The sequence below is a fragment of the Salvelinus sp. IW2-2015 genome, linkage group LG35 (genome assembly GCF_002910315.2).
Source record: "Salvelinus sp. IW2-2015 linkage group LG35, ASM291031v2, whole genome shotgun sequence".
Lineage (NCBI taxonomy): Eukaryota > Metazoa > Chordata > Actinopteri > Salmoniformes > Salmonidae > Salvelinus > Salvelinus sp. IW2-2015.
The window spans coordinates 2,563,334-2,580,579 of record NC_036874.1 but is presented as its reverse complement, the minus strand read 5'-3'; the positions used below and the strand labels follow the sequence as shown (position 1 = coordinate 2,580,579).

The 17,246-nt window shown below is 45.5% G+C and overlaps 2 protein-coding genes across 2 annotated transcripts in view; one reads left to right on the top strand and one right to left on the bottom strand.

Annotated features, from left to right (window-relative positions):
* Positions 1-17,246, top strand: part of kirrel3l (kirre like nephrin family adhesion molecule 3, like) — a 49,851-nt gene that overhangs the window by 10,934 nt on the left and 21,671 nt on the right.
* Positions 7,956-9,572, bottom strand: LOC139023700 (uncharacterized). The gene is made up of 3 exons (XM_070437342.1): positions 9,258-9,572; positions 8,830-9,112; positions 7,956-8,639 (listed from the first exon to the last, which is right to left on the bottom strand). The coding sequence occupies exons 1-3, from the start codon at positions 9,515-9,517 to the stop codon at positions 7,956-7,958; spliced, it is 1,227 nt and encodes a 408-aa protein (XP_070293443.1). The 5' UTR covers positions 9,518-9,572.

Sequence of the window (17,246 nt, the reverse complement as noted above, 5' to 3'; positions counted from 1 at the left end):
TGTCTAAGATGATGTGAGTGTGTATCCAGTGTCAGTCTATGACATATGATATAACCTGCTATTGATAGGATGGTTGGGCTGGAGGGAGGGAAGGAGAGAGTATAGATACTGCAGGTTTTCAGGGAGTTTCCAAACAGAGACAGATAGAGCAGGAGATAACATTGGAGGAGAGAGGAGTGGACAGAGGGAGGGAGAGGGGGATGAGACGCAGAGTTCCAGGCTGCATCCATCATGTGGTTTGGTGCAGCAGCCATTTCTACCCATTGTTTTCCATCATTTGTTTTCTCTGGGCTCTGCTAAGGGGGGGTTTAGCTATGTGTTTGTGTGCTAATTGCGTAAGTGAGACAGCATAATTAGATGTAAAGATAAACAGACAAAGGCAGAGAAGAGCGATAGATAGCCACAGGGAGAGAGATACAGAGGTGCAGATGAAATGAGATGTGTAGACGACGGAAATGTCCCTCTCCATTTCAACGTTCAAGGCTGCCAAGGAGGAGGAGGAGTAGTAGGGGTGTGGTATAAAGTACAGGAGACAGAGAGAGATGGAACGATAATGGATGAGAGAGAGGAGGAGAGAAAAGCTGTCTTCACATCCTGCACTTTGAGGTGTAGCCCAATGCTGCCTGAAAAGTCACCCCATTTGATGCAGTGAGGTGGGGAGAGGGGGAGGGAAGGGAAGGGGATAGAGAGGTAGAGAGAGAGCAAGGGGAGATGAGGAATGAGAGAGAGGGAGAGAAAGAGTAGGAGAGAGAAAGATTAACACTGTGAAGCAGAAGAGAGAGGAGAGGGAGAGAGAGGGGGGGGCGAGAGAGAGACGGAGAGAGGGAAACAGAGAGCAAGAGATCGTCTCTCCTCCAGATCAAAGGCAGTGTCTGGTCCCTGGAAGTGCCTGTTTGTTTTCAGTTGTTTGGGCGGGTCTCCAACCTCCATGTGTGAGGCCACAGGGCCCTGCTCCTGTCTCCGTCAGACACAACCCTGACACATACACACACAACCCTGACACATACACACACAACCCTGACACACTCACACAACCCTGACACACATACAAACACACACCGTTTTATCTCTGTTTCATACACCTCAAACACAGCCACCTGCCAAACCATCACTAAAGACACAGCACACACTCCCTGGCACCGCTATACACACACCCCAGCACCACTACCCACACCCCGACACCACTTTACACACACCCTGGTTTGTGAGTGTGTGAGGTTGAGGAGGTGGGGAACATGTGGAGCAGTAAGCTGCAGGCAGACAACAGAAGAGCAGCAAGTCCTCAGTCTGTCCTTCAACTTGTTCAATGGAGAGATGTCTGGAGTGAGATGATTACAGGTTACTGTCTGAAACTACAGCCCAAGTCTAATCAGTCTGGGGAAGATAATTTGTGAAAAACCTGCAGCTCCTGTTATACTTTCAGGGCCGGATTAAGAAATCTAATTGGGAGTTGTTGAGAAAAACTGTTTCTATTGGTTCTACAGACAGACTAGTCGTCTCTTTTCAGCAGTAGCCATTTGTTTTACAAACAGCATATTTTTCCCTTAATTGTACTTTGAAATCTGCAAAACGCAAACCGACAGCTGCAACCAACCATAGAAATATAATCCATAGATGGTAGTTCCCATTCAAGTCAGGACTGGTATCCATTGCTAGTGTACCCATGAGTTTAATAGTCAAATTGCCAGGGTAAGAGGTTACAATAGCCCTCTATGGATTATATGTCTATGGCCACAATGCAACAAGCTGTATATTTGACATGCATACTGCCCAAACTGCAGCCTTCCTGACTGTAGGCATACCGGTAACTTCCAAACACTTGAGTAAATGCACCCCACGTATATGTTATGTGTGGGGTGCATTTTCCTGGCAAAGTTTAAGTCCACATGTAGAATCTATGCCAAGGCGCATTCAATCTGTTCTGGCAGCTCATGCTGGCCCAACACCCTTATAAGACACACACTGTTAAATAAAGGTTAATAAAAAATCTAATACACTATATGTTGGTTGTATGTGCTTGTGGTAAAACTTAATCCACAGTTATTTTTTTATAAACTATTGATCCACTGTGGCTAAATGATGCTCTCTGGTCTTTTTGAACATTGAGAGTGGTCTCCTGTGTTGTTGGGTTTTTTGTGTGGGGGGGGGGGGGTTGTCGCTTGGGCCCAGCCCCTGACTCACACAATTGACCAGTCACATGTATTTATTACTGCAGTAAATGTTTTACTTTTTATTAATCAGTTACCCAATGAAGGCAGGTCCCCCCAGTTACCGACGTGTCCCCCTGCCTCCTCTCCTCCCCCATCTGAGGATTAGCAGAGCGGCAACAGGCTGTCTACACTCCTACATTCTCCTGTGGTTGGCGGTTGCAGTAAAAAATAAATACAAATACATACTACATACATAATATATATTGAATATATAATATATGCAAGTATATATTTCCTTTATTATTATTTGTTGTAAAAAAATAAATATCATTTTTTGCCTCCTCTTGGGCCCGGGCCCGGGGGTTTCAGCTGCATTCATTTAGCCCTCTGTATTTTAAAAGCGTGTATGCTGAGCGACAGATGTCTTTGGAGTTATTGAGAGACTGACAGTATTTCGGGTGTTATTTGAGAACTATTGAGTGATTGTACCAAGCCATCACAGTTGTTTATCTTTTAACACAGTGACAGTGCTGGCAGTTTGGAGTTGCTCGTAGTGGACTAGATAGACACAAAGTGGTCATATCCTTGTGGTTCTGAAAAGCCTGGGTCCAGTCACGACTCCAGTGTGTGTGTGTGTGTGTGTATGTGTGTGTATGAGAGATGGTTTCTGCATGTGTATGTGTGAGTGAGTGTGCACGTGCGCCCGAGCGCATGCTCCGTTCTCCTGACTCTGTGTGGGTGTGTCCAGGAGTGTCACCCGCTCTTTCAGAGCTCTGGCGCAGGGAAGGAAGATAAATGGGACATTAATGGAACCACTCAATCACAGGCTACTTAAAAAAAGCTGACCATAGACTGTGGGGCAATCAGTCCTACTCCGAGGCCCATTCAGTCTGCATTCAGCCTGGGCTCGAGGAGGGCGGTTCTGGGTCCTTCAAACTCTGGATTAGCCATTCACTGCTCCATAGACCACGGCCTAACTGCCTTACACTGRCTAACTGACTGAGCACTCCTTTAGAAAGACCATAGGGACTGGAGAGAGTGAACTCTCTCTTAAAAAAGAGTTCTGATTGTTCTTGGAGGTCTTTAAAAGCCAGTTAGAATTGGGCTCCTTTGTCTTGCACCTCTGGGAGTTAGTGACTACTAATAGTGACTATGTTGTGTGAAGGTTTTGTTTGGTGTGTGCTTTTGTTTGTTGTTCGGTTTAGTTAACAGCAGATAGGTTTTTTAAGTGGTGCATGGTTTTCTTAGTGTCACGTATACTCCCTCTCCGGCCTCTAGGTCATCAGGCTGCTGATTATCCCGCACACCTGTCACCATCGTCACGCACAACAGCGCCTCATGACACTCACCTGGACTCCATCACCTCCTTGATTATCTTCCCTAAATCTGTCCCTCCCCTTGGTTCTTTCCTCAGGTGTTATTGATGTTTTCATGTGGGTGCGTAGTTTGTGTTACGTGTTTATTGTTTCATTTATTTATTAAAACACTCACTCCCTGAACTTGCTTCCTGATTCTCAGCACACTAGTTACACTTAGGTGAGAACAGGAATGAATGGGGAGGTAAAATGTATGGTTCTTCAGTTGTGCCGTAGGAGCATGACGGTTGCTTTAATGGTGTGAAAATGAACGGTGGCCATGTCAATTCCACCTTTACCTCTGGGGTCGATTCGGAACTGTTGCTTCTGATTCATTTCCTGTAGCTTTGATTAGAAAGGCACGGTGGTCTAGAAAAGCCTTTTCACACTTTCCGCCGGGGGTACGGAAGAGGAAGCTGCCATCTTGTGTGAAACATGAACTGTGTTGGCCAACAGCACAAAGGTACAAACACAACACTGGGGTCAAAATGTTCCCCCTCTCCGCACCATACAACCAACCACTCTTCTTTTCTCTAATTTCTTCTCTCTCTCTCGCTCCCTTCTGGGTAATGTGTTAACGAGCAACAGCTTCTCCGAATACCCATAACATTAGTGTGTGTGTGTGTGTGTGTGTGTGTGTGTGTTTTCACACCAATTAATGAATCGCTTTGTGAGGCTGTTGAGGTGAGGATGGCTTGTCTCTTGCCGGTGTGCGGGCGGGTGTGTTTCTTCCCCCGTTCTCTCTCCCGTGTTAGACCGTTCTCTCTCCCGTGTTAGACCGCGTGTGTGCCTGTGGTGGCAAGGTCCTCTCTGACACTTTACATTAATTAGCCCTCTCTGTAATTAGCGCAGGGGAACGAGTGGGAACATGAGAGACCTGAACACAAGCCTAATCAGTGGGGCCAACGGGTTTGATTCAACGTCAGCGAGAAAGTTCACACATATGTTGAATTCCAGGCTCGACTCGGACAGACTGCGTTTTCACACTCAAATTAGCAGGGATGTGGATTGGGAAGATTGGACTCTTCAGAGGAAAAAATAAGACCCTTTTCATTATCCTGACTTGTTTTTGAGTTTGGTGACCATTAATATAAAAGCAGCCTCTCTCTCTCTCTCTTTCCTCTCCTCCTCCACACCAACCTTCCTCCTGGGGCACTGCAGAACAGTTATGTTGCTCTCCTCCCATCCCTCCCTCCCTCTCACTCCAGATAATTCAATCTGTCCAATATCAAATAATCTTCCCCAATTTTTCAGCCCATTTTAACCTTATCGCTCAAACAGCCYCCTCTAGGGGATGAGTCTCGTTCCACCTTGTTAAAAGAGAAGGGGAGAGAAAGAGAGAGAACCCGGGAAAGGGGGATGACAGATAGCTCTATGAGGAGTGCTTTGAGAAGCTTCTGTTTGCCATTCTCACAGGCAATATGTGAAAGAGCCGGCAAAGAGAGAAGGGTGGGGGGATGGGGAGAAAACCAGAGAGGAAAAAGAGAGGATGCAGGGAGGGAGGGAATATTAGTGAAAGGGTGGGGGATGAGTGTAGGCTAGGTGATGAAAGTAAAGTTGGCCTGGTGTTACCACTCTACTCTAACTTGTGTCACACAGCACGGTATAACATGCCCCTCTACAAGCTCTCCCCCAGCTCAGAATTACAATCCAATAAGGTGGCCTCCTGTTGGTCTTTGTTCCCCCATAGTGTTTACCCTGTCCTCCGGCTCCGCTCGCTGCCTAATCTACCCAAGAGCTGAATGGCAATAGGTCAGGGACAAGGAGGGACAGAGCCGAAGGAGGGATGAGAGGGGGGAGGGAAGAAGGGAAGAAGGGAAGAAGGGAGGGAGGTGGAGTAAAGGATACATTTTTCCTTCTCTCAATATTTTTCTCCACCATTCCATTCTTTGGGTTGTTTCCCCTCTCTCTGGTTCTCCCACTCTCCTTCCTCTCCTTCCTTTCTTTTCAATTCTAATCTGTCTGCTTGATTGTTCTAAGCTGCTTTCAGCCGGCCCCTGGGAGAGCTGGAGGTTTGGAATCTGTTTTAATTCTGATTTAAAAGAAGCCTTCCTCAAGAAGGGAGATGTAAGAGTAGGCCAGGCTGAGGAGAGTGAAGGAGTGGAGGTGGGACAGATTGCTTGGCGGTGGTGGAATAGGATGGGAGGCAGAGAGGCGGCTTTGTGACCAGAAGTCACAAAAATAGAAAAAAATATGATATGCCACACAATCTCTCTTTCCCAATCTCCTCTCTCTCTTGTGCTTAAACACACACACATACGCGCTCCCAGGCATTGGGGTGGTTTAAGCCAAATGGGATTTTTTTTCTCCTATCTGTAATCAAGCGGCACAATCTATATACAGTAGATTGATCTCAACTTCCTGTGATTCATACCATATCCTGTGGAGACGATATGGCCAGCTGAGAGGGTTATCTCCACGCTCTGTCTAATGATCGATAATCTCCCCGGGTGGCTTTAAGAGCCTGCAACGCTCCACTTGTTTATRAGGGCCACAAACCAGGGGCCACAGACCGATGAGCTGTGAACTGCAAGTGAAAAAAATTATAATTCAGTATTTGCAGAGAGAGAAGAGAGATAGCCGTTTGGCATAATTGCACTAGCTAAAACTTTTTGGCTGCTGTGTGGAGTGGACAGTCATGGTGTGGGTAGATAGTGGTCCATTTCCCTGATTGATGGGGTTATACTTGGGTGGCAATGTCACCGTTGTGGACACTCTGGACGTCCTTGTTAGACACTTAATTTAAAGGCCTTATCGCACTGAGGCACAGTGAGATTCTCCTAATATAAGTCTGAACATCAAAGATACTGGCACTGGCACCAAGACTCTATCCATTACTGCAGCCAGGCAGATAGGCGAGCTGCAGAGCAATGTGTGTGTGCGTGTGTGTGTGTGTCTCTCTCTCTATTTCTCTCTCTTTGTGTGTGTGTTTTCTRTGATTGCATCTCTGTGTGTTTGTTTGTGTCTCTTCCTTTGTGTGTGTGTTTGAGTGTGAGTGGTGAAACAGTCACACATCTGTCCCTCAACTGACAAACCCCCCAAATAATAAACCCCACTCCAGAAAAAATGGAGTGACACAATGAAGTGGTTAAGTTTATCAAGCCACCAGCTTTGCTCAGGCAGGCAAGGTGTTAAGGGCCAGGCAGAGGTCAAGGGCCCAGCCCACAGCATTCTTCAGCTAGGCACGTCCCAGCACATCACACAGTCAGGGACCATATGTCCAGGTCCTCCAGTCAATGGGCCAGCCCAGCCAGCAGGACAAAGACCCATTCACACCCACTGAGCTCTGAGGAAATCTGCAATTCCACGCTGCCATTAGGCCAGAAAACAGCACCAGTGAGTCAACACCAGGGATACACGAGTTAGAGATATGGAGAGAGGGGAAGAGAGAGAGAGAGAGAGAGAAGGGCCTTTACCAGGCATTACAGGCAGGCTGAGGATGATGCCCTGTGCTGTGGCCCCATCTCTCTGTTCTTCCACAGGGCTGCAGCAGCCTTCTCTCCAGAGGGCCCTTAGAGACCCTCCCTGCAGCCCCCCCCCCTCTCTCTCAATTCAGTTCAATTCAAAGGGCTTTATTGGCATGGGAAACATATGTTTACATTGCCAAAGCAAGTGAAATAGACAATAAAAAATGAACAGTAAACATGGCACAACATTATATTCCAAAGGAATAGAGACATTCCACATGTCATATAATGGCTATCTACAGTGTTGTAATGATATGCAAATAGTTAAAGTACACAAGGGAAACTAAATAAACATAAATATGTTCTTCTCTGGTTGGTCTCTCTCTCTCTCTCTCTGCTCCATTTCCTGAAAACATTAAACACAAAACCTCATCTTCAAGCACTATTTACATAACCTCTGACTCCTCTCGCAAAATGAAACATTCACCTCAAAACAGTTTTACCTGTGTTCAAAATCAAACACTGCTCTCAAATCATAAACAAAGTGATCAAAATGATATACACTCTCAAGCAGTCAGTAAACAATACACCCCGAAAAATAGAAAACACATTGTTGAAAACATACAATTCTCAGGGAGAAGTACATTTTTAATCTAAAACAATATTCATATTTTTCCGTCATTGTCTTTTGATGAACGAAAACATGTTCTATCATAGTAGCTCAAAATTTATCAGAAATTACTACTCTGCTTTGCACTTTGCAATTTTGTTTTTTGTTCTTCCTCCTCCTTGTACCCCTATTTTTACAGTACTGTACCCTGCATCTCACAAATATGTCCTTTGTCTCTGTGATACTGTAATTCTTGTTCTTTGTTGATATGAACCTGCAACCAGTCAAAATCTATTGAGCAGTCAGTACTGTTAATAAATGGAAAGCACAATGTTCAGGGCCATACAATTTGTCCATTGTACAGTATACAGCCTACAATGCACTGTACTACAGTATACAATACTAAAAGGGACAAAAATCAGTAAACATGTGATCAATGTGCTTCTTCTTGTCTTTGGGCTGGGTCAGGCCAGAGCACTTCGTCGACATCACAAGCAATATTGTCCCTCCTGAGGCAACGGGGGAAGAAGCCTCTTGTGTGCCGTATCCAGCCCTGACATGATTCCTCACCTATATCACCACAGGCTAAATCCATGGCTTGCAGCAGATTTACTCTGGTGTAGGGTTGTCTATCATACACTTTCCATCTCCAAGAGGAGAAAAACTCCTCAATCGGATTCAGGAAAGGCGAGTATGGAGGGAGGTACAAATTCATAAACTGCCCATTGATGTTAAACCATTCCCTTACCTGAGCAGCTCGGTGGAAACTGACATTGTCCCACACTATCACATAGGTGGGAATGGGATTCTCATTTAGCTCTTGACCCTGCTGCTCTTGAACCTGCTGCTCAAATAAAATATCTCTTAGATTGGCAATAAATCTTAGAAGGTGCTGGGTGTTATATGGCCCGAGTGTAACATGGTGATGTAGAACACCATGGTTGCTGATAGCAGCACAGATTGTGACATTGCCACCTCGTTGACCAGGGACTTCAACAATGGCCCGCTGTCCAATCATGTTTCGGCCTCTCCTTCTCCTCTTTGTTAGATTGAAGCCTGCTTCATCGACAAAGATGAACTCATGGGGTCTGTCCAAGGATTCCAAGTCAAATATTGTCTGTGTAGAAATACAATATACCGTATGTAGGATTTTGTAAGTCGTACAGAGACAGTGCTATACTGTAGAGTACAATTAGGCTTCTGATTCACATACATTGTATGTACTGAAGAGTAATGTCATTCACATAGTATGTGTTAGTACTGTAGACAATCTGGATTACAGTAATTGTTTCTGAATGTACACTTACTTGCACATACTGAGCTCGCAGTTCTTTCACCCTTGGTGAGTTGCGCTCAAAAMGTACTCTGTATACTTGTTTCATTCGCATCCTGTTACGATGGAGGACACGGTCAATTGTGGAAATGCTCACACTGTCGATTCCCTGGAAGTGTGTGTTGTCTTGTATCACTCGTTCCTGGATTTCTCTGAGTCGTATTGCATCATCTTGAAGGACCATGCCAACTATAACGGCCTCTTGCTCCCGAGTGAATATAGCTGTCCTTCCACCTGCATGTGGCAGCCTTGCAATTCTACAAAAAGTAGTTGTGCAGTTACAAAACATATTCATGCAGTACAATACATACAGTGATTAACTTTACAAATGTCTATTGAAACAGCTGCATATAGTGTAGTACAGTAAATTTGCAATAACAAAAATATAGTAGTATACTGTACCTGTTCTCTTCTCTGAATGTCCTTACTATGGTGGACACAGAAAATCGTCTCAAATTGGGTTGCACTCTAAGTCCTGCTTCCCTCATTGTCAGTCCATGGACAAGAACATGGTCTATAACTGTTGCTCGAATTTCATCAGATATTTCCACTCTTTGTCTTCCTCTTCCTCTTCGTCTTCCTCTTTCTTGCCCTCCTCCTCCTCGTCGCCCACCTCGCATACGCACTCGTCCTCGTCCTCTCACATTGTTTCTTCTATCCATTCTCAGACTTTCTCCTTCCCACCTTCAACAACCTGTTTGCTCTCTGAACTGGCTTATATTGGTTGTGTCGTATCATTTGAAACAGGTTAAATCAATTTTGAGTATGGATGACATGTGCATTAGAGTGCAGAATGTGTTTTGAGAATGAGAATGTGTTTAGAGTTTTGCTGAAAAGTCTAAGTGAGATCTGCAAATTGTGTTTTACCATGTGAAATGGTTTAAGGTATTGACAACAGACTGCATAATTAGCTAAATGAGTCCAGGCAACTGAGAACTTTGTTCAGCCAATGGGTTTTAGTGTTTTAGCAATTGAGAAAAACTGTAATAAGGCCAGCAATAAATGCCAGGAAGGAGACCAAGCCGGGATGAAAGCTATTCCTCTCATGTTCAAGCTTTGAGGATAAGTTTTCCTGGAGTAAGAAGGGAGGAGGTTGGGGTAGGAGTAGGGTGGAGAAGGATAGGCTTTATAGAGTTATGTTGCATTTTAATGGCCCTCAGTAAACCTATCCCATCATAAAATAATATTTTGTGTGTCATATCCTGTTGTGTGTGCACTATGGGACATTTGCCAGTCCCCCCAGCACTGAGTAAAGTGTAGAGTGGGAGGAGAAGGGGGATCCTGAGGGGGGAGTAGATCACACATATTTGATATCACTGCAGCGATGAATATGGAAGAAAAAAGGTCAAACTTGACTGGAAACACTACAGTAGATCACAATTACAGTCCAGGCCCACATTTCATACATCAACTCCCCGTTGCGATGTCTCATCAGCCCCTGGTCACACTGGAGAGGCCCACGCCGCACATTATCAAAGATTGATGGGGTGTCCTACTTAAAGCCAGGGGGTGGGGTGGGGGGGACTTTGGGTTATCTGCGGGAGAGGGAAGGGGGGCATTGGGTTATCTGCGGGAGAGGGAAGGGGGGCATTGGGCAACCGCCCAACAACTTCGCCGCCCAGTGCCCGCAGACCAACGCATAGTAGTTTGAGGTTCTGCCAGGCTACACCATTACACAATCACATGACCACAGCCTTGATGTACTGGAGAAGTTGCAACGCCTGACATTACAAGATCAGCACTTACAAGACAGTACTAGCTGAGTCAGGAGTTTACAGAGAAGAAGACACGAGCTGAACAAATGTTAAAGGGTTGGCTTCACTCTTGTCTTCCGTCTCCCTCCCTCCCACCTCGGAAAAACTACACAAACTGAGTGAACAAACAGGCAGAACCTTCCATCCAAATCCCCCTCTTTCTAATACCACGCACCTCAATCCATCCCTCCATCACTTTTCTTCCCTGCTGGCTGCRATCCTCCCCTTCTTCTTGTTCAGAGTGCTTGCTTAATAATTAATTGATTAATTTGTTCTCTCATTAATCATTTATTCATTAATCACGGCCTGCTTTTTCTAGAGGAAGCGGTGGAATCTGAAAAAAAAGCCTGACTTCACATTTCACTCTAATTGCACGGCTGCACTAATCAACGCTTAAGAAATTGAGTTTCAGGAAATTTGTTTTTGCCTCTTTTCCCTCTCTTCTTCCCCAACACAAAGCAGGATGTACTGAGGTCGGCAGGTAATGTTTTCTTCCCCCTCTCCTCTCTTTATTGTACTCTGAAAGCCCTTAGTCATCACCAATTTTAAAAGAATGTCTCAAGGCAGAAGTAATCTGATGAACGGAATCAAATTTGCCGCTTAATTAAAACGTGTCTTTTTCCCCACAAACGGTGGTGGCCGGTGAAAAAGCGGGCATTGATGAATAAAGGATGGTTTGAAGACGGTTTGTAAGAAGAGACAGGCGCTGGGGTTGTGGAGGASAGGTCTATGCTGTTTCCCCGGGATCTATGGCTCTCCCGGGACGTCGCTGGGTCATTTGTGTAAGCGCCAGGAGTTACGTGCCGGGGTGTTTCAGTCTCATGCACACAGAGGTGTGGGGAAGAGTAGCTTAGACAAAATTAAAACATATAGTTGTGTGATGCAACCGTGAGAGTGAAAACGAGTAAAAAGCATTGTGAAATGGTTTAATTACATTKATGTTTATCCCTGTTGGATATACAGTTCACACACAAGTCATTTTCTCCCTCTGAAACCCTCTGTCAGGTCCTGGGAAGAGAAYAAAATTCCATCTCAAATTAGAGGGAAGCTTCAACGGAATGGATGCCAATTCGACATTAACCTATAAGCTTTATAAAGCACACACATTAAGCAGCACTAATGAGACTCTCATTGAACCAGTCTTTCTTTATTTTCAAAACACACACACAAAAAAATTGCTTTGACTTCAATGTGCCGCCACCACTGTTACCAACAGAGGTTGCCTCTGCTTTATAGTTCAACAACACCAGCACACAGCACAGCAGCATCAGCAGACAACAATAGTACTGACATGCATACATTTACAACATTACCACCCTAATTAAAAAATAATATTAATAAAGGAAGAAAGAAAAGTATTCATTATGAAACGCACTACTTCCTATCGCGAAGAGCCAAGGGGGCCTCCACTGGGCTCAATTAGGAAGTGTAGGCCACAAATCCCTGGACTAAATTAATTGACACCCCAGGACATTGGACCCAGTCCCAGTGGTGGAGTCTAAGTGGAGAATTCCTTTGTTTTCATTTCCTTTGCCTTTGAGAGAAAGTGCAAGAGAGCAAGAAAGGGGAGGAGGCACTCTAACATGATCTTTTCATTGTTTTATGGTTTTTAATCTATTGTTTAATTATTTGTTTTTGTTTACTTGTGGTTTTCCGCAGCTGGGGAGCGAAGTGAGGTGGATGTAAGAAGTAGAGTTTTTTTTTAATTATTTGCGTCCCATCTTTGAGCAGCTAGGCTTCCCGTCACATGTTGAGCACTAGTGACATTTTATCCAGCATGTCAGCTGTTGTGTGCGCGCTAAACCCAGGCTTTTGCAAACGGCACAAGAAGTTAAGGATTTAAAAGAACACAGTAAATTATACTGAAAGCCCTTCCAAGCAGTACTAGAGAGAAGGAGGGAGAAGAGAGAGGGAGAGACAGAGGAGAGAGAGATCGAGGGGGCGGACTGGGAGTGAGTATGACACACTGATTCAGCCAGCAACTGTCTTGTACTGAAAACACCAGGGGGCAAGAGGGAACCAAATGACAAGGCTGGCTCAATCAACATCTTGTCAAGACTGTTGGCTGATGTGTACAGACAATGTTATACCGCCAACCCCCTCCTCTGCCACCCTCTTTTTTCCATGGCTTTTCATTTCCAGTCGTCGAGCCAGCCAGTCAGTCAGCCAGCCACCCCCTGTATAGTGTCAACTCTTAGGCACTGGAGTGGAGCAGTGAATGGGATGGCAACTGTGGTATAATGACACTCAGAGAACTTCTCCTGCTCACTAGAGACACCAGAGAGAGCACAGGAAGTGTCTGTGCCAGTGTCTCTGACACACACTCCACACACTCCACACACACACACACACACACACACACACTCTACACTCTACACACTACACTCTACACTCTACACTCTACACTCTACACAGACATTCCACACACACAGTATTTTTCCCTTCAGCACTCCTCGGTCCTCTCCTCCTTTCCTCTCTACCTCTCTATCACTCCATCCACTGTGTCTGTTGTGGCAGGTGCCCAGGGAGACACAGCCGCTGCTTGCCCATGCGATCAGCTCCTCCTTGACCCGCCTCCCTCGCAGTCTGCCTCACCCTGATGGGAGCAGCGTGGAAATCAACGTCATGCAGGGTGACAGCACATGTGACAGACTGATTACAGCATTCCATCAATCGCCTCTTACAGCCACGGCCCTTTACAATTTAGACCTGACAGGAGACCACTTTTATGGTTATTTTTCTTTACAACCGTACAGTACCTCAGGTTTTCACTCCAGTGTGTCTTTTCTTGTTGTTGCCTCCCGCTGTCCTGGTTCTTCTAGCACAGTGTGTTGACAAGCTGACACAAACCCTTGCAATTTTCACGCCAGGGATGGAGAAAAATAGGGAGAGAAAGGGACAGGGAGAGAGAGAATTAGAGAGTGTGAATGAGAGAGAGAGATAGAGAAAGAGATGGAGAACAGAGAGAGAGAGAGAGGGACAGGAAGGCTGGGTAACGATGCTGACGGGGGGAGTGTGGAGAGGAGAAGGCGCTGTGTCAGAAAGAGCTAAAGAAAAGACAAATCAATAATTACTAACACCGTATATAATTCTGAAAAGGGGCTTGCAAGGCATTGATTTCAGGGATCATGGCTGACTGACTGTATAGTATGAGAGATACACAGAGGAAGGGGAGATGGGGGAATCTGGCGGAGAGGCTGACGTGTGGAGGGATGGAGGGATGGTAGAAGAGAATGGTGGGTATGGAGGGTGTTGGGTGGTGAGGGGAGGGGAGGGGAGGGGGGGCAGGCGTGTGGATGGATGAGCTGATCTTCTCCATATAAAAGAGGTCCCGGTCTGAGCCAAGAATCTTCACAATGGAAGAAAGGCTGGAAGGGGAGGCTAGGAGGATTACACTCCAGCAAAACACCTCTTAAAAAGCTGTTAGACTGCAATTTAGACACAAAAATGCACAAAGGGGAGAAAAGGGGGGTTATGGGTAGAGAGAGAAGAAAAGTGCATCTGGAATGCGAGGTGGGGAGGAGATAAGGTATGAGAGACAAGGCCAGATAAAGGGAGAGAGACAAACACAGGCATGCTTCAGCCAGGACCATGTCTGGCGGTCACAGATTCAGTCTGTGTCTGGAGACTAGAGAAGCAGATGCAGGCGGTCACAGATTCAGTCTGTGTCTGGAGACCAGGAGAAGCAGATGCAGGCGGTCACAGATTCAGTCTGTGTCTGGAGACTAGAGACTATGGTGGTGTTTGGGTGGTGGGTGGTTCCTCTGCTCGCTTCCCTCCAAGTCCACACAACTCCTGTAGGAGACATGGTAATGAGATTACAGCCTGGCCCAATCAGACCTGAGACGGTAGGGAGCAGGGATCCCCATTGGGACAAACTATTTTGCTCGGCTACCTAAGCATTATGTGCTGTCGTTCTACACACGCTCACACATACAGCGGGATATTTACACGTTCACACACACATACACACACATATACACACACAAACACATGCAGCAAGAGACAATGAGAGGAAGACAAAAGACCCTGAGTCAAAAAGGATAACCATTCAGTACAGAGAAATGGAGCTTGCATTTGCAGCCCGATTTAGAGGCCGTATCTAGACACAGTACAATAGATGGTATTTGGGGAGAGGGCTTGTTTATTTCGAGCGTGACATTTTTTGCCAATTGTTTTGTGTTCTTTTTTTCTGCTTGTGTTCTCCCCCTCTTATTCTCTCTTTTACTGTGGAATTCCACACCAACACATAGAACACTGCTACTGTGGAATATCACACCAACACCACTGACACATAGAACACTGCTACTGTGGAATATCCACACCCAACACCACTGACACATAGAACACTGCTACTGTGGAATATCCACACCACACCACTGACACATAGAACACTGCTACTGTGGAATATCCACACCAACACCACTGACACATAGAACACTGCTACTGTGGAATATCCACACAACACCACTGACACAGAACACTGCTACTGTGGAATATTCACACAACACCACTGACACATAGAACACTGCTACTGTGGAATATCCACACCAACACCACTGACACAGAACACTTGCTACTGTGGAATATCCACCACCAACACCACTGACACATAAGAAACACTGCTACTGTGGAATATCCCACCAAACACCACTGACACATAGAACACTGCTACTGTGGAATATCCACACCAACACCACTGACACACATAGAACACTGCTACTGTGGAATTATCCACACCAAAACACCACTGACACATAGAACACTGCTACTGTCAGAGTGTACAGGACACCAGTAGATATTTGGTTATATTTTTTGACATTTTTAATTATTACTGCATGGAGCAATTGCCCAGTCAAGTTGAGAGTGCTCATGTTTATAGAGCCTGTTAGATCGGGGCGGTGCTGTCTAGAGCCGGACTTCAGTGGATGGGAAGAAAGGACGCTCAAGATTATCCTGAAAGAGAAACTGTTCCTTCGTCTACTGAGCTCAGAACCTCTTAGCCTGGGTCTCGACACACACACACACACACACACACACACTTTAAGTGTTATTGTATAACCAAGGGGAGCCTGTGTAGCTGAAGTAGGTTGTTGAGTCCCCTGCTTGTCCATGGAAACTACACTAGCATGACGAGGACACTTAAGTGATAAATATACATAAAGTGTCAGGACCCGGTGTGAGAAACAGTCACTAAATAAATCGGCAGAACCCAGAAGATGAGGCAGACACAGCAGTACAAGAGACGGTGGTTTAATCAAAGAAAAGATCTTCCGGCAAAAATATAAATCCACAACGTCCAAAGAAAAGCCAAGAGACAAAAATAGATATCTTCCAAAATACAAAGAAAATCCACAAAGTGGTAAGAACAGCAAGGGAAAAAACAAACCTCAAAAGACTAATCCAAAATAAACAAGAACAAAACCAGCGAACCTCTGGAAAATCCAACAAGAGAAAAAGTTTAACAGCATGGCTGGGGCTGGGTGCTAACTTACAAACACTGAGCAAAGAACTGAGGAACACACATGGTTTAAATACTAACAAGGGAACGACACACAGGTGCAAACAATAATAGAGCAAGGAAAAAACAAAAGGTACAAAAAAGGTGCAATGGGGACATCTAGTGACCAAAACCTGAACAGTCCTGGCCAAAACCTGACATAAAGTGTCTGTGTGTGTGTGTTTGTGTGTGTGCGTGCGTGTGTGTGTGTGTGTGTGTGTGTGTGTGGTGCGAGATCCCTTTTTTGGGGTTTAGGGCTTCCAAGCCTGTTTTAGCCAGGCCGCTATGTTGGCATGAAAGATTATGATTATAGTGATTTGCTGCTTTCAGTAGTTAGCCCCAGTGCACCCAAAGGTCACATCCACTACTTAATTGGACTGCACTGAGAATAGAACAGAACACACAGATACACATTGCCACACACAGACACACTTCCCCATAATTCCATCAAGGCCATGTTAGTCCCCAGTGCAGATGCCCAGTAGCGGATCATTGGAGACATCTGTCCATCCTGTCTTCATCAGCAGCAGTGTGCCTCCCTCCCTCCCTATCCATTCAGATGGCACAGAGAGAGAGGAAGGCTGGTGCCAGGGGACTGCAAAGCTCTTTAATATGTTATGCTCCATGTCAGCCCTGCTGTTCTGGACTTAACTCTGACCGTGTGACGGAGAAGGCAAAGTCACTATGTCAAAGTAACTGCTAAATGTGCCCTCCAATCCCTTACAATTTGCTTGCCCTATTTATGCTGAGGCCTATTAAGAGAGGGACAAGAGGACAATAGCGCGTCTCCTGCGCCGTAATGTTGCCCTATTTCAGCCGGCTTTTCTTTCCCAGGAGAGCCCAGCTGTCTGTTAAGACTGCCACCCTCAGAGAAATTTTTGTGAGAATGTGGGCTTGCACTTTTGATGAATAGACCCTCTTGTATCTTCCCCTGGTCCCCATTCTCCTATATATAGAGAGAGTAGAGAGAGAGAGAGAGAGGAAACAGATAGAGAGAGAGAAGGAGAGAGAGGAGAGAGAGAGATGGGAGAGAGAGGAGAGAGAGAGAGAGAGAGAGAGAGAGAGAGAGAGAGAGAGAGAGAGAGTAGAGAGAGAGGAGAGAGAGAGAGAGAGCAGAGAGAGAGAAAAAAAAAGTAA